Consider the following 26,985-nt stretch of genomic DNA (forward strand, 5'->3'; position numbering starts at 1 on the left):
CACTCAATACAGCCTACAATAAGTAATAAAAGAAAAAAAATTTAAATACAATATAAATTTCATTCTTTGGTTAAATATATACTTTGATACTAGAAAACATTGAAAGAATGGCTATTTTTCTGGCGTTTAATATTAATAATGTTCACCTATTAGAACTGCAAAATAAGTAATCAATAAAATGCAAAATTTCTAATAGTAATTCAGCGAAAATAATACAATGGATTGACTACAAATGCCAATATCCATTTAAAAAAAGTCTGAATGAAAATGCAATGGATGCCAATATCTATTTAAATATAGTCTGAATAAAGTTGAAATATAAATTTAAAAAATAACAAATTTCATAGCTATTAATTCTGAAAATAACTGCATTAACATTTACACATATATGTAAATCGCATAAATATTTTCAATTATTTGAAACTATATCTAATTTTCATTTCATAGATTATTAAAATATTGCTGCAATTATCCACAATATATTTTAAGAATTATAGAGATGTTGAAAAAAGAAGAAAAAAAAAAAGAATTTAATCTTAATGACAAAAACAAAATGCAACTGCTATGTCAAAATAAATATAAAATTTTGATATATTGATTCACAGATGAAAAAATTTATTCACATTTAACTTACATCAAAAGCCACTTTAAATGAAAATATATTTACATACAAACTAATCTAAAAGCAATCAGAGAGAAACAATTAGATAGAAAATTAATCCTTGTAGTTGAAATGAAATATGAAAAAATTACCAGACAAAACCCTGCCACATATTTCTTGCAATTCTACAAATCTCAAATTCTTGTGTGTGTGTGTGCGTGTTTTTGTTTGTTTGTTTTTTCCCCTCTGCTTTGAAAATGCTTATTTATTACAGAAATGTGTATGAACGAACAAGAAAATAAAACAATACATGCATTTTCACCATATATTATAGCAATTCTTAACACAATATAAATTTAATATTCATGTTTAAAAAATTACTCACACATAATTGTCCCAAGAACCAACAATAACTGTACGACCGTCTTCCATCAATGAACAAGAAGATAAGGCCTACAAAAAGTTTCAAAGATAGCATTAATATTTCTAGATTGGAAGGACACTGCAGGGTTTCTCTGTATGTATATGCAATATAAGAGGAAATATGCAAAAAGCGCTCATTTGTTAGTTATTATGGAATAATAATATTCCATGTTGTAAGGAGTAGCAAAAACAAGGTACTTCAATGAATATGGATTTAAATAAGATGCAGTTTTTAAAACATTTTTGGACATTTTGGACATTTAAATATTTTTATAGTATTCCCATAAATATAAAATACTCTAATAGAAAACCTCTTTTCTTTTTTCTTTTTTTGAGTTTTAGTATCTCCACTATTAATTAGGTAGCATATAATTGCTATTCCATTATCGGTATTTTTTCTCAGCCTTAGATTTTTAGGAGCTCTATCAAAAATAAGTGTTGAATGTTTCTACTTCTTCGATTATGCTTCTTTTGAGAATGTTTTTCATTAACTGTTTAACAAAAATGAAAAGGTTTTCATATAAGAAAGGCACCATTGAAGGCGAGATAATATGAGCAATATAAGAGAAGCTAATTTTATTTGAATCAATTTATCCTGGCAAGCATTTATTATATCACTTGTAGTAGATCCAAAAAAAAAAATTATTGGAATCTATGTATTTCTGTATGTTGTTAAAAACTGATATTTTCTACCCAGTTGAAAGAACAAAACTTCAATGAAAATTCAGAAGAGCGAATGACTTCCAAGAAATCAGCACATCTAGCTGGACTATCTTTAAATATTCTATATATTATTCTTATAATGATATCTACTTCCCATTCAGTAGATTTATGTTCGTACTGAAACGCTCAATGGATGATTATGTGTAGCCCACAAATACCAAGATCTAAAACTTTACAATAATTTTTGCACAGAAGTTCTTCTTTGACATATTTTAAAAATTTTAAATTTACATTTTGTCCATCCCTACTAATTTGTAAAAGTAACTATACGTCCAAACTTGAAATAACTTTTTTAAAATTCACAAATAGTTCTTCAGCAATGGTATCTAAAAATCTGAATTCCAATATCTTGCAGAGACTGATTCACACCCATATCTTACAAAATTCATTTGGTATTTTTGTGAAATGCAGTTCAAAGCTTCATCAAAGCATGTTATAAATTTTTTTATTGTTTAAAGATTTTCTTAAAAGATTGTTGGAAAAAAAATGGAGCTAATCTGTAACAAATAATATACATTTTTGTTTGACTTCAAGTATACTTTTTGCTTATTTTGCTATCTGTGAACACATGTGAAAATATTTCTGCTATACCATGGAATGCAGTAAACAACAAATGTGATTCAACAAAGTTTAATGTCAATAAAAGTTCAGCCTTAAATTACTGTTCTTGAATTAAAAAGTTCAAAATTAGCGTATTCATCAAATTTCGCCTGTTCTCTTCTCTTGTATTCCTTTTTGATACGAAGTCCAACATCAATTATGATTTTTTGAACAGGCATAAAATTTTATTTCCCTCTTTTGGCATGACTACTATGTGCGTGTTTTCCTATTTTTTTTAAGGTTATTATCATCTGAAAAAGCAAGCAGTATGCAGCAAACAGATTTTGTGGGACTTTTCTCAACCATTCAGAAAAATTAGTAAGTTCATGTTTCGATCCGTCCAATCTGTACTAAATACAGATTTTGAGCAATTCATTGTTTTAAAAAATTCTCCAATCTACTCTCAGTAGGTTCACAATTTTTCAAATAATCAATAAATTCAAATATGAGTGACTAAATACCACTGCAATGCTTTCGCATATTGAATGTTGCTCTTTCTGCTGGGAAAATTTATTCTATTCTCTCATGCAACTATAGTAGTCTCACAAAATTAATTTATTTATACAGAAAAAAAAGGGAATGAGTTAAAAAGGAGAGAGTTTCTGAAATTATAAATTTGTTTCCTTTTTATGCTACGATCTTTTATTCTTGGCAACATTCAGAGATTGGCATTTTTTTAAATGGAAAAATAAGAACCTAGAAACTTAAAATTCCCTGCATTTTTCCAGTTCTCCTGGTGCTATGGCAACCCTGCAACTAAGTGGCTAAGTTTTTAAGGTGAAAAGGCATTTGAAAATAAATTTGACAAGTGGAAACAATCATGATGATTAATTGTAGCAGACAAACTGAATTCATTACCTGCTAGAAATTATTTAGAAACAAGATCCTAATAATAATAATAATGAAAACTGGTAAATAGCAACTATTAATAAATCAACATTATTTATCAAATATTTTTACATTGTATATCATAATATTTTTATAATAAATAATAATTACCATGTTATATACATTGATACTTCTTAATTGTCTTTTTTCTTCTAAAGAATACATTTTAAGAAGACCATCTAATTTAAAAAGAAAAGGTATTAATACTTTTTCAATACATACATACATACATATGCAAGGCACATCAGAAAATCATGCAAAATTGAAAAATTCATAGTAAAAAAAGAAATGCATAAAAAATATTTCAATTAATGTGATATGATCAGAAGGATATTGGAATTTTTTTACATGTATAAAAAAGTGTCTCCAAAAGTAACTGAAAGAAGGCATTAACAGATCATATTGAGATGTTTGATGCAAATCAGGAAAATACAAACAAGCTACGAAACAAATCACAATACATGACCTTGTGCATTTATTTTAAAACAAAAGATATTCAACAGGAGTAGTATCACAAGGTAAGGACTGTTAGGCAAGTAAGGACTGTCACTATGCCTATTATAGCCGAGTATAGAATGTCAGCATCGATACTATTGAAAGTCCATTAAATGGTATCTTTCAGTTCCATCAAATTGGCTGGGAAGCCCTGGTACACAAAAAACTATTGGTTATGATTTAGCATCTCCACAACAAAAAAATGCACCAGGTCAAGTCCAGTAATTGTGAGGACAACTTAAAATAATAACTTCAACTATCATTCTGTCTTAATGTGTCCAACAAAAAAATGTCCTGACTTCATGAAAAAAGGTGGGACAGGACACCATCCTGTTTGAAGGTGACAATAGGTAATGAATGCCTTTGCTGCAATACAGGAGGCACAATGCAGTCACACAAAAAAACATAAAATACAGTTCTGCAGTGACTGTGTAGGTTTTCCAGCTGGATACAGAACAACGCTCTTCAAACAAGGGCCTAGAATGAAAGAGGAAGGAAAACTACACCAAAAAATCACAAAGAAAATACAAAAGCTCTGTCAGCAATCACAAGAGTTTGGACTTGTCCAGATATTCCTGTTTTGCATGTTGACATCACCATGCCTGAAAAATGGGCTTCATCCATCCAAATTATATTCAGCAACCATTATGGGTCACACACCAGTGCTCCTGTGGCAAAATTTAGTCTTTCATCTGTATCTGTTAATAACTGCCAAAAAGTCTATATCTTGTATATATATATATATGGATCCAAGATTCTTTTCCGAATATGTCAAATTAACAATTCCAGAATTCTTGCTGTTATCCCCAGCAATAACTTACAAGCTTATCTTCTCCTCACTGATGTCTTGGCTGCACTTTTTAGAACTTGGATGAGTATTGGAAAGTGGTATTAAGTTGTGGATTACTTTTGTATCAAAATGACTACTTATTCTGCCATAAAAAAGTTTATTTAAATTTGAAATAAGCAAAAATGTAAGACAATAAAAACAAAATCACAATTCACTCTATTTATTCTTCTGTACTTAAAAATTGTTGTACACACTGTTGGTATGCAGTAGTTAAAAACATGTTACTAAATCTTCTTGGTCGCGATGTCATAGACAATTCTTATTGGCTATGACATTATAACTATATAATATTCATAAAACAAAAATCACTCAACTCAGCAAGTCAATTATTAGAAAATAAAAACAAACGACACAGCTAACTGTATTTACACAATTGACAATTTTAAATCATAAAAACAAAAGACAACAATGATCTGCCATTTTATGGATGTTCCTTTAAACTCCCTATTTCCTCAAAAGGTTTCACTAAATTCAGTATCTCATTTAATGAAATAAGGCTTTTTTGCACCTTCAGTCATTTATCTGTGCAAAACTTTTGCAATACAATAATTGTGGATTCATCAAATGTTCAATTACTGCCACTAGATCTAGTAATAACAGCAAGTTTGTAAGGATTAAATGATGAATCCATTCCATCCAAGTGTTTTATTGCTTGCCTGATTTGTACAAAACACCTCAGTAAAACATTTGAAGTTTACAGTTACTTCTGGAATCATTTTTTTACATATGGAAAAAAAATCCACAGTTGTCCCTCTGATTGTATTCCTGCAAACCAAAAATTTTTATGAGCATTATTTCTTTAATTGTGAATTTTTGAAGTTCGCACAATTTCATGATGCATCTAGAATACTACATATATATTATTCATGTTTGCAAGTCGAGCTTTAAATCCAGTTTAAAAAAATTTTATGAACAATATCATATAATAATTAAAATATTTTTTTTCTTTCTTTTATTTCCTACTTTGCTTATGCAATTACTTTTTAAACATGAAATGCTGTTCATCAAGTATACTATGTAATTTATATACATACATTTAATGGTCATTTTAATGAAACCAATAAATAAAAATGTACAATTATTTTGACGATATCATAAATTTTATTTGTAATAAAAAATGATAAATAATTCAACCAATTTATAACTGTCATACAACAAAGTTTAAGTAGTGCCAAGATTCATTTTTTAAAAAACACTTGTAAGCGAATGGTGCACGAGCTGCTCGTTCACAAAGTAGGGTGGGGGCTTTAGCAACAAACATATGGTTCATGAATCATTTACAACAATCCATATCTTGTTAATTTTCAACAAATACAAAGAATTTCTCAGCCCACATTAAGACATGTTCACAGGTAGTTAGTTGGTATTTCCTTCCAAACCTCTAACGAATCTAGAAATTCGACTTCGTACCAATTTCAAGGTGCTCCCTGTTTACAAGTTTGATACTCTTGGCTTCAAATTAAAGAATACTTCATTTTATTTCTAATAACTTGTCCCCCTCCCTTTTTTTAATTATGAAGTAGCTAGAAGAAAATTTACTTAAATTAGCTGTAATTAAAAAAAGAAGAAAAACCTTCGCTCTGGGATCCTGAACATAAAAAACATTACCAAAAAAATTTAAAGTTGCATTGAAAGAAATATGTACTGAAATAAATTTATAAGCACTTCATTATAAGAAGGTTTGCTAATTTCTGAAAGAAGAAAAAAAACCAAAATGCATCAAGATGACTGGAGAAGATATGTATATATAATGTAAATATCACATTCTAATATCATCAATTCATATTAGTATGCGATATCAAATTATGAGGAGAAAAAATGAAAATCTTTTAGAGTTAATACATCAAAAAAGCTGCCAGACATAGCTTAATAATGGCAAAAGATAATGGGATTATACAATTTAATAAAACAATGAAATCAGTTTGATATTTATTATAGCATTTAAAAGTATTATTAATATTATATGTATATACAGATTTTAAAATTTAAGGGAGAAATTAATCTTTTTTTATTTCATACCAATTAAATTAGAATCATTAAATAAAATAATAATTTGAATTGTAAAATGGTGATGTGAAAAAATCTCATTTTGCGAAATAATATTTTTTAGCAGATATTAAGGAATCAAATAATTTTCATAACACAAACAATAATTACAGGCACATGCACCAGAAACTGGCAACTGACAATTGATGATTCGTATGGTTTTGATGAGAAAATAATTTCAGTAACTAGTTTAAGTTACTGGTGTATACAAAGTCCAAAAAAATGTGAAAAACATTTATCTCCTTAAATATTGCACTTAGATGTATTCTTTAAGTCACAAAGTTTCATTAAATTAGATGAACAATTACATGAGCATGCTTTGATATCTGTGGAACTTGATAATAAAAAGATAAATTGAAATTCTACATGGTCTATATGTTATAAAAATTTCCATATTATAAAAGTGTCACTTAGTAAAATACTTCTTTAACAGTAATCGATTTATACATAAAATTTCATGTTTTTATCAACAAAATTTTGAAAAGATACTAAAAACCATACTTATTGACTTAGACCATTTCTTCATACCTCAAAATGGCAATTAAATGAATTTTTCCCAGTGCATTTCAAGAATTCTCATTTTACAATAGGTTATTAAAAAGACTGAATCAGAAAATAATAGTGCTTTTACTCTTTTGCTAAATTTTTAAAACTGATCAAATAATATATTTACTGAAGTATTGCCCAAAACTGTTCAAAATATGCACCTTAATACTTATACAAAATACCATTCTTCTAACAATACTTGCATGCATGTGCAACCGCATTATGTTAGCAAGCAGCACAAATCATCAGTATTTCAAAACATACCTCAATATTGAAGTATGTTATCTAAAAAAAAAAGCTTATTATCATGTGTACAAATAAATAAAGAATTTTATTTCCCATTCTGGAATTGCTTTACTTCTCTCAGTAACTTAAAATGTTTGATTTATCTTCTTTTCTTTATTAAGTCAAAGTTGTAGCTGTCAAATAAATAAAGTGAGTAACAGTATGCATAATTAGCAATTTTTTTCAAATCATTCAATTACTTCTTTCAATCAAGTGATGATTAAACAATACACAATGTAATTATAATTAAAGTGCAAGTATTAGAGAATTCTTGAAGAAAAATTATTTTGAGAACGTAGAAAAAACTTGGTATTTGGAATAACTGTAGTATTAGGAGATGAATTATACAAGTAAAAAATTTAGTCTTTTTTTTTTTTTTTCATATATGGTGTTGTAGACTGTTGATTTTTTTTTTTTTTTTTTTTTTTTTTCTTAATTATGTCAAAATGTCTACCACCTTAATTTTGAAAACATTTTGCTTATAAAAGTAATAAGAGTACCTTGAAATTGCTGCCATGACTTTATCAAAGATAGAACATGTTTTGTTAGTGAAATGCTTTTACCAAAAGGAAAGCAATTATACTTGCACTTTAAAAGAATATCACCATCTTAAAGATTTGAGAAAAAATTGATTGTGAATGCTTTGAAAAAAATGATTTTTAGATTAAAAACTCAAAGTGCTTTTTGGAAGAATTCCGAGTCAAGAAGTTGTGGAAGAAATTGATTCAGTATCAGTAGGGCAATGACATATAAGCACTAGAAGTATAGCAAGGACTTTATCAATATTGAAGATGAACAAGCACAAAGTCTTGTGCTACATTTTAAACTGGAAGATCTACATATAAGAATTGATTTTGTCAACTTCATTCTTTCCAAAGTTGATGATGACACATGATGGATTCAAAAGATTTTGTGGACATTTCACTTTAACATTTCACTTTATCAAGGCAAAACAATATACAGAATTGTAGGATATGGTGCTCAACCAAATTGTTTGTTGTTTTTAGAAAGCCTTTTAATTCAATGTTTATGACAATTTGATGTAGTATTTGATTTGCGTAATTTTAATACTTTTTTTTTTTTTTGAAAATTCTAAAGCAACACAGTTAGTTTGCAATACCACAATAGACAAAAGTTTATAGTAAAATTCTAGAAAATAATGTGATTCCTGCTTTCCAAAAAAGAAAATGCATAAATTCAGAAACCTTTATGCAAGGTAGAAACTGACCTCATATTGCTCAGTCTGCTGAATAACTGTTTTGCCAAACTTTCGGCGAAAATCGCATACTTTGCAGATGTTTCCCAAATGCTTGGCCACCCTATTCACCTGATTTGAATCTTTGTGATTTCAAGTTGTGGGTATATTTAAAAGAATGCATTCTCTAAAGACAAACATTATTCTGTCATTGATTTAAAAAGTAGAATTATTATAAATGTTCTAAGAATTCACCAGGAAGCGTTAAATGCTACTATGTATCACACTGTCTTGCATCTACAGCATTTGATTGGATTTGAAGACTCATATATTGTAATAATTCAGTTTTCATATTTTTTTATCAATGAAAAATATGCTATAATTTCTATCTACAAAGTAGCATCCACATAATAATGCCCTCTATAAAAAAAATGAACTTTTTTTAGTAATTATTTCTTTGTGCAGCAAATAATACAACTGTAAAGTTTCTTTAATATACAGCAAATAGTTTTTCTTTCATAGTCCTTCAAACACTTGCACTTCACTTATAACCATCCTGTACTTTTAGACAGAGTTGCATACAGCAGTTTTTTTCTGTATTGAATCAAATAACATTTCTAAAGCAATTGTTTTCATTTATATTTGAGATAAACCTCTCTAAATTTAAAAATAAGCATATTTCTGCAATTTTTATAGAGGCAAAAATTTTTTGTGTGCATAGATTAACACTTTCATCTTACTGTGTAAAAATTTAATTGGTTTAACTTTTTATTTTACATAGAAGCTAAAGTATTTCCATACAATTATCTATCATACTAAATGAAACTTTGTGATTGGAAGCATATGTCTAGATGAAATATTTAGAGAAATTAACACTTGTTTCACTTTTTTTTTAATTATTCTATATACGGCTTTTCTTTCCAAAATGCATAAATTTCAGCATGAAATAATACTGAAGACTATTCTGAAGTCATTAATTCTAAATACTGAATACAGCACAGCACAATGTAAAATTACTCCAAGAATTATTCTAAACTGCACTATGATCTCTGTAGCACTAATTTTATTTAATAAGAATAAAAACAGTAGAAAATTGAAAATACATATAAAGTAATGATCTGTTAAGAATAACTATACTGGCTGTTTCTTTATTGATAATCTCAAAAACTTCAATATATGACTGTGTGGTGGTAATATCATAAGCCAGATAAGAACCTCCAGACTGGAGTGATCACTTTTGTCTAGTGGTTATGAACCCTAACGTTGCGAGTTTGAACCTCAAACAAGCACAACTGCTTTTATTAATTGATTGTTACCTACCTTCACACATACATGTGACTAATTCATAAAAATTAAACTGTCTGGAGCAAAATATAACAGTTCTAGTTCATACATACTATAAAGACAAACATATAATGTAAAAAAAAATCTATTTGAAAACTATATTAAAATGGAATAATAAGAATATACACCATACCTTTTGAAACAGAAAAGATGTGTTTTTTATCTCTGGTAATGCAAACATCAGTGATGACTCTGAAAATATATAATTTTAAAATGATTCTTTAGGAATGAAAATTATACCAGCAAATTTAAGCAATACATTATTCAAATACAAATAAATTATATCAATTCAACAGAAATGAAATAGAAACTAACTCTTTGTGTCCTTTACAATCGAAACAAAGCGTAAGCTTTGTAACATCTTTATTCCATCTTTTTGATGATGATTCAGATCTGGTACTTGATACAGATGAAGCTAATAAAAAAAAATTATAAGCAAAATATAATAAAATCATACATTCTTTTTTTTTTAATTTATGGACCTTTGTAAAATATCTATGATTACAAAATAGCATTCTAAAAACTATCAAAAGATCAAGATTAATAATTAAAATTATTCAAAATTTTATAGAACTATGAATTTAAATTTTTGCAAAGACGAAAAATTTTATAATTACCACAGGTACTTTAAGAATCGGATAAAATATATAAATTGATAAAAGTCTAAAAAAAATTTCCATACATAACGTAGTTCTTTTGTTGTTGTTTTTCTGCATTGAGTTATATTTTTAATCCTTTCCCTTTTAATCCTTTGTTCACTCCTTTACATATTTATGTATACATATCTTGCAACATCAGTATTATGATGAATATCAGATCATCTCAAAAGGTTGAAAAAAAGTTCAATTGTATTTGGTCTGTCTTAAACAGTGTCACTTAGAAAATTAACAGATGGAATGTGCGATTTAAGAAAATCATTAAACTTCCATCAGTATGAAATCTGTTTTTCTTTTTAAGTACCAATATAATAAACTAATTTCAATAAAGGGGATGGGGTCTTTTAGAAACACAAACTTTGAAATATTTCCTAAAACTTTTTCGCATCTTTGAGGCTAATTTCATGTATAAGGTAATTGGCCTTTTTTTCAAATACCATCAGTGTTTGAAATTAAATTATAAGTTGTCTAAGCAGAAACAGGAACAAAAGCATACATGATATAACAGAAAAGTAACCAATCTAAAGTAAGAAATATTTTGAAAGCGAAATGAAATAGTTTTGAAATACCTAAAATAAAAATAGGTTGGTTAATTCAGTAAATTAAAATTAAAATTAATAATTCAATTATTTAAAATTAAATTGTTAATTGGTTAATTAAAATTCGGTTACCTAAAATAAAAATAGAACTTGCCCTGCATATTAGCTCACTATAGATGGCGCTGGGACCCTACAATTGTTTTTTACCTTAAATGTGTTAGCTTGGAGGTGTTAAAAAGCGGGAATCACAATCGATAGTTTAAAATTTCTTTGTCTGCTGCTGGTATGATCTTTCCTTTTTGTTTCATTACTGGCTTGTGTGTTATTATATGGTATTTTTGTTATTGTATTTTTGCTTATTAGTAGATGTATTCTTCTAATTTATTGTTTTGTATTTTCTTTCTGTTAAAATGATATATCTCTTGGACCTAATTTCAGGGGATTTTCGGATCCCGAGGAATCATTATTAAACTGCCTAGTCTGCACTCCTTCACAGAAAAAATCCTTTTTTTGAATCCCTGCCTGAGGATGACCCTTGAAAAAGTCTTCAGGCCAGATTCTTTTTTTTTTATTTGATTTTCCCATTAACTTGATTTTTATTACTTTTGTATCTTATATAACAGAAAAGATATTAATGAATTTAAAAGATTACAGAGCATGGCAAAATAATAATTTACAAATAAAATGTGCCTGTTGAAAGCCAAACCATTTGCTTCAATATCATTTTTCTATAATATTTCACCATTTTCTTTTTTTCTTCGCTAAAATATCAATTATCATTTTTCAAAATGATAAATTAAGAAAGTAGAACCATCTTTCTTTCTCCAGATCTCTCTAATCTTGATATTTTTTTCCCCTGTGGGTATATATCTGAAAAACCTCATTTTCAAAAAATCTTTTTTAAGATCTAGCTTTTCTTTTTAATAATATATGCCAATGACTTCATTAAATCTTTGAGGTATATATTTAAAGGTCGTTTATTATAAAAATTCTAATTAACATCAAATTCTTTTTGCACACAAATTGGTAGATTACAAATATTATATATTGGGCTGGCAACTAGGTGATTGCAAAATTCAATAAGAAGGATAGTTTAAAATTTTTCATTCGAAATATAACTTTGCTAAATTAATTATTTCCATGTTTTTTGACAATTTTTATTATCTTTTAGGCAGTGTCTAAATTGCACATTTATAAAACTTGTGCTTTTCGTCAACAAAAAAAAAAATTGAATTAAATGAGAGTTTACATAATAATCACCATCAAAAATGTTACCAGTTAAGGAATTCTGGAACAAAACAAATGGAAAATGAAGGTGTGAGGTCAAGGCTTTGGTGGATATCACAAAACATCCCAAATTTGCTCTAATAATTTTTAATGAATGACCTAAGGTTTATGAAGCTTTGCATTACCCTGTTGGGAAAACTATACACTTATGATTTACCATTTTTGGCTGCTTTTCATGTATTCACTAAAAATTATGTATACACATTTTAATATGAAGGAATTTTCTGCAAACGAACTGTTTTGTTCAGTTTGATAAGTTGTTGAAAGTAGACATTTGAATTAACAGTTTGATTTCTTAGTAAAAGATCAAAATGCAGAATTCCTTCATAATCAGCTCTAAATTGACAGTGTTATCTTTTATCGGTAAATTTTAGCTCTAGATACTGTTCAGACTGGTTTTTCCTGCCACTTATAGTCTTTTTTGATTAACATTGTTCATCTACTTTTTGTTACCAGCAATCTGTTGTTTGAGAAAAGGATTAATGTCAGAAGCAAATCACAGATGCTAATACGTAACATCAAATGAAATTCCTTAAGCTGATGAGGGGCCAATAAATTGAATTTCTAAATATAATCAGCCACATTATTTTCAATACATATATGCAATACATAGAACTTCAATACAATCATGAAAATGCAGAGAAGCTCAATGTAATATGTGAGTTACGATGACCTGAATAGATAACGGCATTGACACGGCTCTCATCAACTTTAAATATATGATCTGTGTGGCACATATTTTGAGTAAAAAATTACTAAAATAAAATTTGGCATAACAATTTTGACATTCCCCTTCTTTCAAGACTTCATTCCCAAATATAGCTTTTTATATAATTGTGAAGTACTCCTGCCTCTTTGCAAGTAATACAATAATATGTCTGAAATACAAGTCTTATTCTTCCATTTTTAAACTGGAATAAAAAAAAATTAAATAATCAATTGATACGATTTTCTTACTAATTAGAGGTGAAAATCGAAATAACAAGAAAACAATATAGGTTGCTTTAAACATGTTGCCAAAACAAAAGAATGTGCAAAAAATATCTATCAATAAAATCTGCAATCATTCAGTTGCAGCCAATAAAATCTAATTTAGATAAAATATAAAAAATATAAATAAATAAATACTTAGAAATAAGCATAATTCAAAAACAAATGCACTGACAGTTCAAAGCATTTAAGTATTCAAACAAATTTAATAAATATATAAAACTTACTTCTGCTACTTTTAGAAGAAATTAAATTTTGAATGGGATCAGAGAGATTGTCTAATGGTGAAGGCAACCTCCTTTGAGGGTGTGGTTTTGTGAACAACTGTTTAGGAATTTGTCCAAATTCCATAATTTGAACTTCTAGAGAATATCTTTCATTCACATCATTTATACTAAGCAAAAAAAGAATACTAATCATAAATCTAAAAAATATCGCATGAAACACTTTAAATAAAAACAATCAAATAAGTTGAAATTTAAGAAATTCAAAAACAATTTTTAAAAATATTTCCATTTTTAAAATGAATAAGTAATTGCTCTATAATTGTTTAATCCTAACAAAAGTATACATATTTATAAAATGACAAGACCTCCTCCATTAATGTGGATAACCCATATATTTTATTCCTTCTTATGAATAAAATATCAATTGGAATTAATTTTAACTTTGATAGATTTCTTGACCTTTCTCAAGGTTAGAAAATAGTAACTAACTCTGAAGAATCACCCCCCAAAAAAAAGAAATTGGAAAATATTCTTCTTGTTTTATTTCTTGCTTGTTTCCACTATATGAATTTTTTAATAATTTTTTATTTATCATTTCTCAAATTTTCCATTCATCTTTTCAAAAATTTTACCCAATACTTTTTTCTATCAATTGTAGCTAGTATACTGATTAGCATGCTAATATTCAGTTCCTTTTAATTTTTCAGAAAATTATGTTACATTATCCAAATAAATACAATTGCACTATTCAGCATTCTATTTTTTCTAATACCACTTTTAAATTAATTGGCAACAATACACTTTCACAATTAAAAATTTAATTACTCAGTAGTTTCAACTATTAAGTGATTGCTTATTTTCATTTTGCCAGACATAAGGTCTAACTATTTATAGTATGTATATTTTCTGTAGGTGGTTCAAGGTCAAATTTTTTAATGCGTTACTGGTACCAGATAACCAATAATGAAGTAGAAAATGTGACCTTGTACCGCCTATAGAAAATACATAGATAATAACAGCAGCCTGGCAACCTTACAGTTGCTGGAGACTGGGTGTGAGTATTTTTAAAATTTAATTAAAGATTAAGCAAAATTTAGATAAAACAAAAAAATTTTTTATATCAACTTAAAATTCAAAATATTATCTTCTTAATGATATCAATTTCATTGCTGTACAATTATTTTCTCTATTTGTTTAAATGCATCTCTCCCACCATCTATCATTGTTCAAATAAAACTCAGATAGTTTTCATAATTGCAATAAGTCCTATGCATCCTTTTTTTTCTCCCCATTTTAATGAAAATCAGAAAATACATCTTATTTTCTCATGTGAGGTAAGCTTTTATTTTAAGAGATACTTTCAATAAATGCTTGAAATTTTGTTGTATTCATAAATAAAAATTAATTTCAGAGAAATTGAAGCTCCATTCTAAATTAAAAGTAGTGAGACAAGTCAGATACACTGTTATTATTAATTGTGCTAAAGTATCATGTAATTTCATTTTGAGATTTTTTTTAAAGATGTTCCGCCATTTCACCTGTTTAGATGATATGATAGAGATTAGAGTAAGTTTCATTTCTAATTTTGTGTGATGAATAGAATGATATTAAGCTTTAGAAGTGGTAATAGTTCCCTGTTTTATAAAATCTGAGATTTAAAAATATTTTGCTGGGGAAGTCATTAAGACCCAGTTACATAAAACATTTAATAGACTAATCTTGATTAAATCAGCTGGCTGCCACAACTAATAAAAAAATATATAAACTATAATTCCCCTATCCCACCTAAATATAAAGATATAAAATAATAGAAAGATTAATTAAATTAAATCAAATTAGCATATTTTCAATAAAAGTTTTTCTTTATTTACTAATAAACAAAAAAAAAAAGATTCAAATATTTTCAACATCATTACTAAGTTAGTATTAGCAAATAAGCCTTCAAACCTGTCTAAGTCAACAGCTCCTTCATAAGTCAAGTGATAAAATACTAAAAAAGGCAAAAAATTTTATTAGAATTATTGATTACGGAAATATTAATCACAAATTTATAGATTTTTTAATGCTTAAATTAAAAACTATTATTTTATGGTAATAAAATTTTTTCTAAAAAACAAAAATAGAGTGTAATTTCCTTTACAAAATCCTTTAAAATTATAATTATTTTTATAATCCTTACACAAAAAGGTGCCTTTATTAAACACAGATTATAAGATTATGTATAATCTTCACTTAATATTAAAACAACTAAATACAAGTCTACATCTGAACTATGCTTTTCAATATTAAAATAAAATTTAAAATTGCAGAATTTTCTTTAGTTATCTAAATGAAAATTTTATTTATTTGAGGTACATAATATGAAATACAACAAGCAAGATATGCTTATATTTTAACAATCAAAATTCTTATCAATAACTTTAAACGATGTAAATTTAAATAAATTAATTATAAAAGTTACAAAAACATAAAACAACTTTAATTGATTATTTAATTATCTATTTAAAATTTTTTTAAATCATTTTTATGTTTGAAAAATAAATATATTTCAAAACTTTTTTAATAATTAGATTTTAAAAAATACCATTATTTGCTTTCACTGCTTCATCTCCTCTTTGTTTGTAGCCGAATATGAGGTCGATCCAATGATTTAAATTGCAAGAAACATAATCTGACTCTAAAGCTTCCCGCAAAACCTTAACAAAATCCATGGGATCTAAAATTACATGTCAAAGGATGCATATAATTCTGTAAACAATTCATTAAAGATAAAAACAGTGATGGTACATAAAACTTCTGATGCAAACCTTTTGCCCAAGCAGGAAGTTCAACATCTCCTACTTTACAGCCATCACTTTTGGTACCAAAATCTAAATTCTGAAATATACAATAAGTATTTGTTTTTTTAAAAAATGATATATATATTTATAAATCAGTTTTAAATATATCATGCACAATTGTCCATTCAAAGAAAATCTTTTTGCTTTAAATGTTATCAAACAAGTAAGATTATAATTTATATGATCTGAATTTTAAAAATGTCTTACTGAAAACAATATATAAAAGCTTCTACGCTGTCATAACTAAACACATAAGTTAGTGTATGAGCACAATATCCAAAATAAAAACTCAGATGGCTTTGATCAACTATTAAGTAATCAAGATGCATAGTAAGAAATTGTTGCAAAAGCACTTTTTAAATACCTTAGCAAAAAAAAAAAAAAAAAAAAAAAAAAAAACTAAGCAACTTTGTATATACTTATGTATATGGATCCATACTTTATCTAAGCATAAGATATTATTTGCTTGTTCATCACGTTTATATCAAAACTAAATCAAAAATCACAAAATGAATATAAAAAAAACAATATTTTATCCAGTATTAAAAATGTTCCACGAAACTTAATATAAATCATGTTTTTTTTTATTTTATTAATATTGAATTTTAAATATCAATTAATTAATGAATTCAAATCAGCTGATTGTGAAAACAATCTTTAAAAGAAATCATTGATAAGAAAAAACAATTGTTCATATTTTATTCACAATTTTCCAGTAAAATATAGCGAATTTCTAAATATGTTTAAAATTTGACTAGAGACTGAATCAAGCCTCATCAATTATTGAAAATGTCAACATTATTTTTAAGTAATAACTGATACAAGAAAATTCTGAAAATTTGATTCATAAGATATTGATTAGATTTCGTCAAAATATAATGCTACAAACACCAGAAATGTATATAGGTAGTAAATTGAACATGACATTGATAAATATGGTTTAAAAAATTTATTCTTCAAAACACCACTGATGAGGGGACTTGCATGATTTCCTGATACAAATACTTATGTAAATTATATATAAGAATCACAATCAATCAATTACCAATTCTATATTACTTCAGAAAACTTAATTTATCAATCAGATAATCTATCACCATTATCAATCAGATAATGCTAATAGATTTTTATCACAAATTTTGAGTTTAGAATTTGAACAAAATAGAAAATATAACTAAATGATTTCGTTTCATAAAATATAACCAAATAAACTAAATTTTTATAATTAACTTGAATTCAATTATATCTCAAAGGTCATGTCCTGAAAGAATGTTCAAGCTGTTTAAAATGTCAGGTATAGTCCCTGGTATCTGAAACCATCTCATTTAAAAAGTCAAAAATATAAAAATCTATCAGTTTTCATAATATCAAAAAATAACTGAATAAATTCATTGTTTCAAAAATTACATTTCTACCTTTATGAAATCTAGCTAACTGAAAGACTGATGAACATTGTGAATTCAATAACCAAATACTTTTAATAAATTTTTCTTTTAACTTGGAAAATATTTTTTTTATTAACTCAAAAAAGGATGGAATTGCATTTAATCATTAAAGCTGAAAAACTTAAATTCCATACACGTGCTTTGAGATTTCTCAATGTGTGATATTTTATGCAATATATTGTATCGAAAAATATAGGAGTACAAATGATAATCTAAAATTTTACTTTGGTTATATACATAGCCATTATTGTTAGTTTGACACAGTATTTTTTTTTTTTTTTTAGAAAATCAATGAAAATAAACAAACATACATCAAATCAAATAGATCAAATGAAAAATGCCTTTTTATTTACAATAGCAATTACCAACTGTAATTCAAAATAACTGTAAATTTTATAATGTTACGTACATAAAGATACAATCATTATGTAGGAACTGAAACATTATGTATGAACATGACATTTTTTTCAATAACTTACTTTTGCATTAACTAGAAAAGATCCTTTTCCTTCTATATCATAAAACTGAGGAACCAATTCTTTAAAATCAGAAGTATTAGTAGTAATATTGCGCCATGTATCAGGAACACTAAAATTAAAAATTAAAAGTCACTTCAATAAAGATTACATAAATAAAAAACAAGAAAATTGTTGACTGATGGAGCATACCTGTTGAACATACGATCTGGATGATCAAATCTGCCATTTTGTAAGCATAGCATGTATTGTGGCACTGCAAGGGAAAATATGGGATAATAATCTTCAATTTAAAATTTTTATTATATAAATAAAGAAAATCACCATTTAGTGGAGCTTACTTTTTCTCACAAGATAGTAAAGCACAAAACCTGGAGTAGAATAATGAGAACCATATAAAAACTTAGGTTCTGCCATTTCATTATACCTATCCTGAAGAAATAAATTCATTTAAATGAAAAGTTAAGAAATATTCTTTATTATATATAAGCTTAAAAATACAATTTTAAATTAATTTAAAATTTAGCTAATAGCTTACAAAGTAACACTGCACAACATGCAAATTTCCTTAAACATGAAAATCTTTATTTACCAATTATAGGGCAGTTAACACAAAAATGATAGTAAAAGCAGATATAATAATAGTTAAGAATTCATGCATAGGGGATATAGAGATGGTTCCCTCAATTAACTGGTAATATACATGAAAAATGTAGTATGGGAATATGTAAATTTACATAATTTATAAATTATAATATTTTGCAATTTATATAGCAACTTTTATAGAAGGAAATACATTAAAATATATCTCATATATGGAATATGCAAAAATATAAATTATGTATACATGAAACATCTGCAAAAGTAAAAATTAGAAACTTGATTACGATATATTAATTTTTTTGAAAGCTTTACAGCTAATACTGAGCAAAATTAGTCTGCAGGAGATAATGCATCTGTTTCCTAACTTGACTCCAAAAATAAAAATGGGATAGTTATTACTTGTAAGTAATAACTATCCCATTTGTATTTTTTTGTGAGAAAGAAATGATTGCAGATTAAAGATAGTGACTTTGCATTTTAGTTAAACACAAGTTATTTCTTAGCACTGCGATGCCTCATATGTTAATTTTGATATATATATGAAGAAGTGATACAAGTTGCATAGTGAGAAAAGGATGCAAAAATGAAGAACATTTTAAGAAAACGAAAAAAATTAAGAACATTTGTTTAGCTGTGAACGCATAAACCCATGTAATTGCTAAGCATAGGATTATTTTTCTGTTTTATAATAAATGTTATTTGATAGAAACATATTTTTTTTTAAATTTAAATATTTATTTTTTAATATTTAATCTTTGACAAGAAACAACCTTTTAAATTTTACTCGAAATATTCTAATATTATCTGGTAATTTCTACAAATGAATATAACTTGGTTTAGGGGTTGAACCAAACCTCATCATTTATTTAGATTGGCAATATTAAGTAATAATTCATACAAGGAAATTCTGAAAAATATGAATTGAATTAATATAGGTTACAAACATTGGATTTAAATAATCGGTAAACTGGACATACATATGGGGAAAAAATGGGTGAAAAAATTATTTGTACAAGACTTTGGGAAAGGTAATTTTTACCATTCCGTAAGACAAACGTCTATGTTAATTGAACAAAACAGCTATAATCAATCATTGAATAAATCTGTTAATTTCTCATTAAAATATAATGCTGATAGATTTTTAGCACAATAACTTTAAATTTAAGTTCAGAATTTTAAAAAAAAATTATAATTAACTTTTGCATTTTAATAATTTCTATGTCCTTAAACCAATTACTTTATGTTACAAAAATTTACACATATTACGGATATTTTTTTTTCTTTAATTTTAAAACCCTCAACACAAATTTTAAAATTAAAATGATAAAAAGTTGGCAGCATTAACTGGTATTGATAAATTTACTTGGCTGAACTAACACATACAGCTTTTATTTTCTCTTTATTATTATTAAAACTAGATTATATAAATATATATGAGAAGAAAAATAATAAGCATAAAAAACAAGAAAGTGGCAGAGAAACACTATTATTACAGCTGACTTCAATTTGACATATTTTTAAAATTTCTCATCAGCAATTTCAGATTATTTCTATTATGTTGTTATACTTTAGCAAGAATTTTAAAAAATCCTTTGTTTCATTAGTTTTTTGTGACAGTTCTCCTTCCATGTCAGAAATTTCTTTTCTTAAGAACCTTTTTTTATTATTCCAAAAGGCAAATTCATTTTATTACAGTACATTTTATTTGAAGAAAGTAAAATATAAATATTTCAAATAGAAAAATAATTTTTCAAAAGTGCAGATGTATTTGTAAAAAAATGTTGCATGTTTGAATTTATTTTGAGCAGAACTGTAAAATAAGCATATTTCTTTTCTTGCAAATCACAGCTTATGCAAAAAGGCTTATAGATTATGCTTAGTACCAAAAGTAACAAATGCAACACAAGTCACTGATGGGTTTTGGGAAATACTCAAATTCCTTGAAGGACTGTGGTCAACAGAAATCCCTTTAATGTTATTTTTATATCACGATGCTAATAGCGTAAAAGACATGGTTCAAAGATCTCCTGAAGCAAAAATATTGTTTTGATTTTTATTATAACCAAAATAAATTGTGTCCAAAACTAATTAAAGAATTATTAAATAAAAAAAAAGGATTCATTCAATCAAAACTGGTATTATTGAAAAGCTTTTCGTTAAACCTTTAAGAAAGTAAAAATAATTTTTGAACAGTAATATTCTTTAATTATGGTGGAAACATGCTGAAATTTTGTTAATTTTTTAATTAAACTTCAAATTAAAATTTTGCAAAATTAGTGATTATCTAATACCCAAGAAGTAACTTCCTGATAAATTTCATATTCTTAACTCCAGTAGTTTAAGCTGTGTATTGCTATATCAGTTAGTTAAAGCACTAAATATAGGGAAAAATTTCACTCGGAAACCAAAAACACTTTGCAAGAATTACACAAAAAGAGAAAAACAAAAATTGATAAAATCTGAAAAATAAAGGATTTTTTAAAACTTTTGTTTATTTCTTTTAAATTTTAATTATCAGACCTAGAAAAAAAATTTTAATAAAAAGTAGCATTTAGCAGTATTGGTTCAAAAAATGATGTTTAAAGGAATGGTTAGATTAATAAAGTACACATTAAAAAAATCACTATTATCAAAAACTTATGGCTTTGAATTAAAATTTATTCACACTAGACTTAACGCAATTGACTAAGATAATTGCACACTGCAAAAAATATCAATTCAATATCTTATAGTAAAATCTCTTTTGTAGGTGTTCACAAAATCATTCCAAAACACCATATTAACAAGAATGAGGTTTGAATGTGTAGCATGCTAAAGAGGTTCCATGGTAATGAAAATAAAAGTAACTAAATTTCATATATATCTTCTATTAGTGTCTTTAGTGCAGTTCCTCCCATGATTGATACATTCAGTTCTTTTGCGTACCAAATGCATCTTACTTTATTCTTATTTTTTGTCAATTGAAGACAGTTTGTGCATTCTTTAAAAAAAAAAACCATAAAGGATTAAACAAAAAGTTTACAGGCATTAAAATAAATTCGTCACCATCCAGAACGCTAAAGATGAAAGAAGTTTGCAGCAAGTTTATATATTTCATTCGCATTTCACCCCTTTTAGAATAACCATTTCAATACATGTTGGTACCTACTGTTGAAGAAAGAGGGAATGGAAAAAAGTGCATTAACCATTATCTTAACATATATTGAAACTCTTGGATCCCTTCCCCAAATTCTTTCCTTCTGCCAGTTTTCTTTCTTGATACATGCCATAAACAAAGATTTATGCTACGCTTTCAATTTATTGTATTCAACATCTGCAGAAACCAAATAAAAAATTTTCTTTCCACTTCTTGAAGCACTTTTAAGTACTTTTTTTTTTCCAAAATATATAACTTTTAACGACCTTTTTTTTCCAAAATATAGCACTTTTAAGGTGCTTAAAAATGGTTTTCAAATTAAAACACCTTTTATGATGCTACACATCCTGTGACATTTGAAGTCATAAAAATAGATTATAACTGTTTTGGTGAAAAAAGGTATTTTACCTTATTTTTGGATGCAGAACAAAAACTTAAGAAAAAAAAATCTTCATCCCACATGCTGTATTTTTTGTTGAAGAAAATTTTTCAAATGTCTGTGGCAAAAAGAAAATGGTAATGTCGTTACCAATCTTTTGATTTGAAGGGAAAAATATAATCATTTAAACTACTGCTATTTCTGTATAATCCAATCTTTTCATGGAAGAATCTCAAAGAGGGGGGGGGGAGAGTGCATATGAATATATCATTTACGATGCAACCTTTTCCCTATGATTATTATAGAAACTCTAAAAGAATTTTTCATACTTCCAGAGGAAGATCAAAAATCAGTTTCATGCCACTTTTACAATCTTCTATATCTAGTGATAAATAAAATGATAGTGCAATGCCCATCATTTATTCTCAAGAAGAATGAAATAATGTGGTCTGTGATCTAATGTTGCCAAGACTAAGGCAGAATTATTCATATCTAGTTCATACGATTTTTAACGATGTAAATTTTGATAGAGTGCTACAATATATGAGAAAGAAGATTGGGTCGTATTTTGCATATATCAACGAATATCTTTAAAAATGTGAAGTCAAACGACTATAAAAAAGTAATGGTGAATATGTTGTCTACATACAAGAAACATGGCTGTTCTATAAAAAGACCTAAGTACTATGGTCAGCTTAAAAAAGAAGAATCAAACAGTTTTTAAAAGGGGCATTCTGTAATTAGGCAGGGGCTGAGAAACTGGTTCGCTACAATGACAGCAGATCAATGTTGGACAATTTTCAATGACGATTTTAAAAAAAGAATGAAAGATTAAACCAAACAGACCCAGAACTTAAAGTGATCGTATGAATATAAAAACATCAAGCTTCAAATACATTAAAATAACATTTAATTCAAAATTTTTAAAAAATAATTTCAAATTTTCATTATTATTTTTCATGTTCAGAAATCAAAAATTAATAAGAAATGGCTAATTCAATCTCAGATGGGGGGAAAAAATTACTTCATCATTTTAGGTCTTGTGCAATAATAATGTTGCTGAAAAAAACATATACTGATACAAGAAATCATTGCAATCTAAATAAACATTTAAAACTACAAATCAGTGCAATCTAAATATAAAATTGGATGAAAACAGTACAGATTTCTTAAATACAATGTTAACAATGTATAATACAAAGTTAACAATATCCCTCAATTCCCTCCCCCCTCCTTTTTTTTACCTAAATTTCAAAAGGATCTAATAATTTAGAGACAGATGTCATAATTTTGAATTGTACTCAGGCACCAAAGATAATAAAAGAACTAACAACTACTTTAAGCTTTTACATCATAACAGCTAAAGGATCTCTGACTTTAACAGATTTTGCACATACCACGTACTACATAAAGGATTTTAGATGGAACTAGGTTTTAAAACCATGACCTTTTAAACACCATTGCCCAAATATGTCACTGTTAATTTACTTATTGAGTACTTCCATTCAAAGAGAAAAAAATATTGGATAATTATTACATTTATTTTATATAAAGGGTAATTAAGAATCCACACTGTCATCCATAAAGGAGACATTTAAGTATTTTATTTATTACAAAGAGAAAGTATAAACAACAAATTAAAAACATACTTACAGAATTGAAAGATGAATTTAAAAAACAGCATTTATATGTATCTTCGTCTATTTATATATAATGTAACACAGTCTGCCATCATAACAAATATATATATTTTGCAAAAGCAAGATGTTTAGTTCTTTAAAAGTATTCATGCCCAAGCTTTACATAGCTTTCCAGAGATGACTAGCTACTTTTTGTAAACCACTAATTTGCAAAAATATTGGTTTTGTTTGGTTTCAATCCAATCTCTAATGCATAATTTGATATATGTGATTAAATCAACAAAAAATTTTAAGTATTAAATTGTGATAGAAATTAAAGCCTGATATTTTAATAGCTCTACACCTGTTCTTTTCAATATTTAGGTGAATTTTCTGAATGAAATCAAGTCTATTTCATCATAATCCTATTGAAAGTGTAACTGTACAGGCAATCAATCTTCCATTGTATGTCTTTGATAATATTTTCTTTCTCATTCAATGTGAAAACTGTCCAGATAATAAATAGAATCTTTCTTCCTTAACTTGCAATAACAGAAGAAAATCATGCAATTAAATCTATACTTATATAAAGCTCAACGTGTGTCTGTGTCTGTGTGTGTGTGTGTGTGTGTGTGTGTGTGTGTGTTGGTGCTCTACAGGCCAGATCGTTTGGCCTACAGCTACCAATTTTGGTACATGTATACCTTGGAGGTCGGGAATGTGCACTTGGGGTTGCTTTTTTTTGAATTTTTAATTAGAATTTTAACTATTAATTAAAAACTAACTTTCCCGCCAAAAAATCCTTTCATTTTCCCCACTGCCAAATGAGTAAGGCTTCAGTTTTTTTTCCCAACAGTAATGAGGCTAGGCTTAACATTTTCGGCCGATTATTTCAAACGATTCTGTTTATTTTCTTAATGTTTGATGCATTTAAAATTAAAAATTGTTAATTAATCGATCTTTCAGATTCATTCTGAAGTACTTTTAAATTTTAAAAAAAAAAACAGAATAAAGGAAATAAAAAAGTTCTAATCTGCATATCGTTACCCCAACTGACGTCGAAAAATTCATGCATTTGCGTTACCATAATTGGCGTTGAAAATTCACACATGTGCATTCTGTTCTGATTGTTGACAACGGATACGGACATTTTGAAGGCTTAATCTGTTTTCGACTGATTATTTTAAACGATTCTGTTAATTTTCTTAGAGTTTCATGCATTTAAAACTAAACATTTTTAATTAATTGATCTGTTCGTGATGAATCTGAGAAAATTTTGTAGAAAACTTCTTGAGATATTATATAAATTAAGAAAGATATTCTTTAGTGCCCATAAGGTTTAATTTAAATATTCAGCGACTCTGTTTTCAATACTCATATTTTTAAAAAATGCTTCGTTTCAGTAAAAAATTTCCTTATATTAATTGCAATTTAACCATTTTCACTTTAATTTAAAGCATAAATTCTACGGAAGCTAAAAGAAAATTAGAGATATTACGCTATGGTTGAAGGCCTTTATAATATTATGAATGAATTATATGACTATCAAAATTTGTAGCTTTAAAATATTTTGATGAAGAAGTTATTAAAATAGGAGTTACATAAAATATTTAATTATCAAAATTTTAATGAGCATTAAGATTGGTGAACTGACTGGTCGCCAGAGGCGGCTAGTATTTAATAAAACAATAAAAATGGATTTTTTAAATTTTCATCATAAATTAAATATTGTTGAAAATTATAGGAAAAAAAATTTTTTTTAATCATCAAAATTCTGGAATAAATTTCACAACGAAATGGATATGATTTTTAAATAAATTAATTTTTAAATGGATTAAAATTCATTTTGGGGCAAAAGTATTTTTTTATCTAAAATTATGGCTCCAACATGTGTATTTCCACCCTCCAAAGCTTATTTCCGTATTTATTTAATAAGTCAAGGGGAAATGGTTCGGCCAGTAGATATGCACATAGGATATATAATATATAGGAAATATATAGGAACAAAATTTAATTTTATAAGCCACTTGCAACCAGATTAAAATAATCAGCTTTAATACTGAGTTACTTAATAAAAAATATATGACACCTATAAAAAAATTAAATGAATTAACACAACTTCAGGAAGCCTGACAAAAGAAATGGTTGTTTAACATTTTTATATATTAATGAATTAATTATTTTTCAAATAAAACATTAATAATTTTATTAAATCAAAATAAAAAATATATTATCTAATAAAACATAACATCTACATACATTGAGTTTAATTTTGTCACAAACTAACCTTTAGTCTTTTCAGTCTTTCTTCATTTAATGCACCTACTGGCTTTGTCAAATCTCTATAAATTGATGTGTCAGCCAAATCTGAAATAGACAATAAATCAAAGGTAATTAAACCATAAAAAGTTGCCTTCTAAAGAGTAAACATTTAAGCAACAAATAATAATTCTTAATATGCTTTAATATGACAGTGTCATAAATTATTAAATTATTCAAACCTTCTATGAGGTAAAAATAAAGCAAGCAATTATTTTTCATTTAACAAAGTTATGCAACTAGCAACAAACATCTTAAAAATTTAAGATTCATTATCAAAAACTACATCTAAATGTGCATAATTTGCAGTACAAAAGTGAATCATTGCAATCTGCCAAATGTCAAATAATTATACAATAAACAGTCTTAGGGGAAAGTAATATCAAAATTGTTTCTTCTGCTGTTTCGCAAAAACAGCATATTCTTAAATGTTATTCTGCAATTGATGCAATTTATTCATAACTTATCCAAAA

At 26.7% G+C, this 26,985-nt stretch overlaps 1 protein-coding gene across 1 annotated transcript in view; it reads right to left on the reverse strand.

The window, feature by feature from the left end:
* Positions 1-26,985, reverse strand: part of LOC129988526 (protein FAN-like) — a 66,141-nt gene that overhangs the window by 14,375 nt on the left and 24,781 nt on the right. Inside the window, exons 14-25 of the mRNA XM_056096771.1 lie at positions 26,481-26,560; positions 18,798-18,888; positions 18,649-18,712; positions 18,460-18,568; positions 16,503-16,572; positions 16,280-16,411; positions 15,643-15,685; positions 13,696-13,862; positions 10,312-10,411; positions 10,130-10,188; positions 3,347-3,414; positions 987-1,054 (exon numbers count right to left, since the gene is read on the reverse strand). Coding sequence (XP_055952746.1) covers positions 987-1,054; positions 3,347-3,414; positions 10,130-10,188; positions 10,312-10,411; positions 13,696-13,862; positions 15,643-15,685; positions 16,280-16,411; positions 16,503-16,572; positions 18,460-18,568; positions 18,649-18,712; positions 18,798-18,888; positions 26,481-26,560 — 1,051 coding nt within the window. The remainder of the gene's footprint in view (positions 1-986; positions 1,055-3,346; positions 3,415-10,129; positions 10,189-10,311; positions 10,412-13,695; positions 13,863-15,642; positions 15,686-16,279; positions 16,412-16,502; positions 16,573-18,459; positions 18,569-18,648; positions 18,713-18,797; positions 18,889-26,480; positions 26,561-26,985) is intronic.

Source organism: Argiope bruennichi, chromosome 10 (assembly GCF_947563725.1).
Source record: "Argiope bruennichi chromosome 10, qqArgBrue1.1, whole genome shotgun sequence".
Classification (NCBI taxonomy): domain Eukaryota; kingdom Metazoa; phylum Arthropoda; class Arachnida; order Araneae; family Araneidae; genus Argiope; species Argiope bruennichi.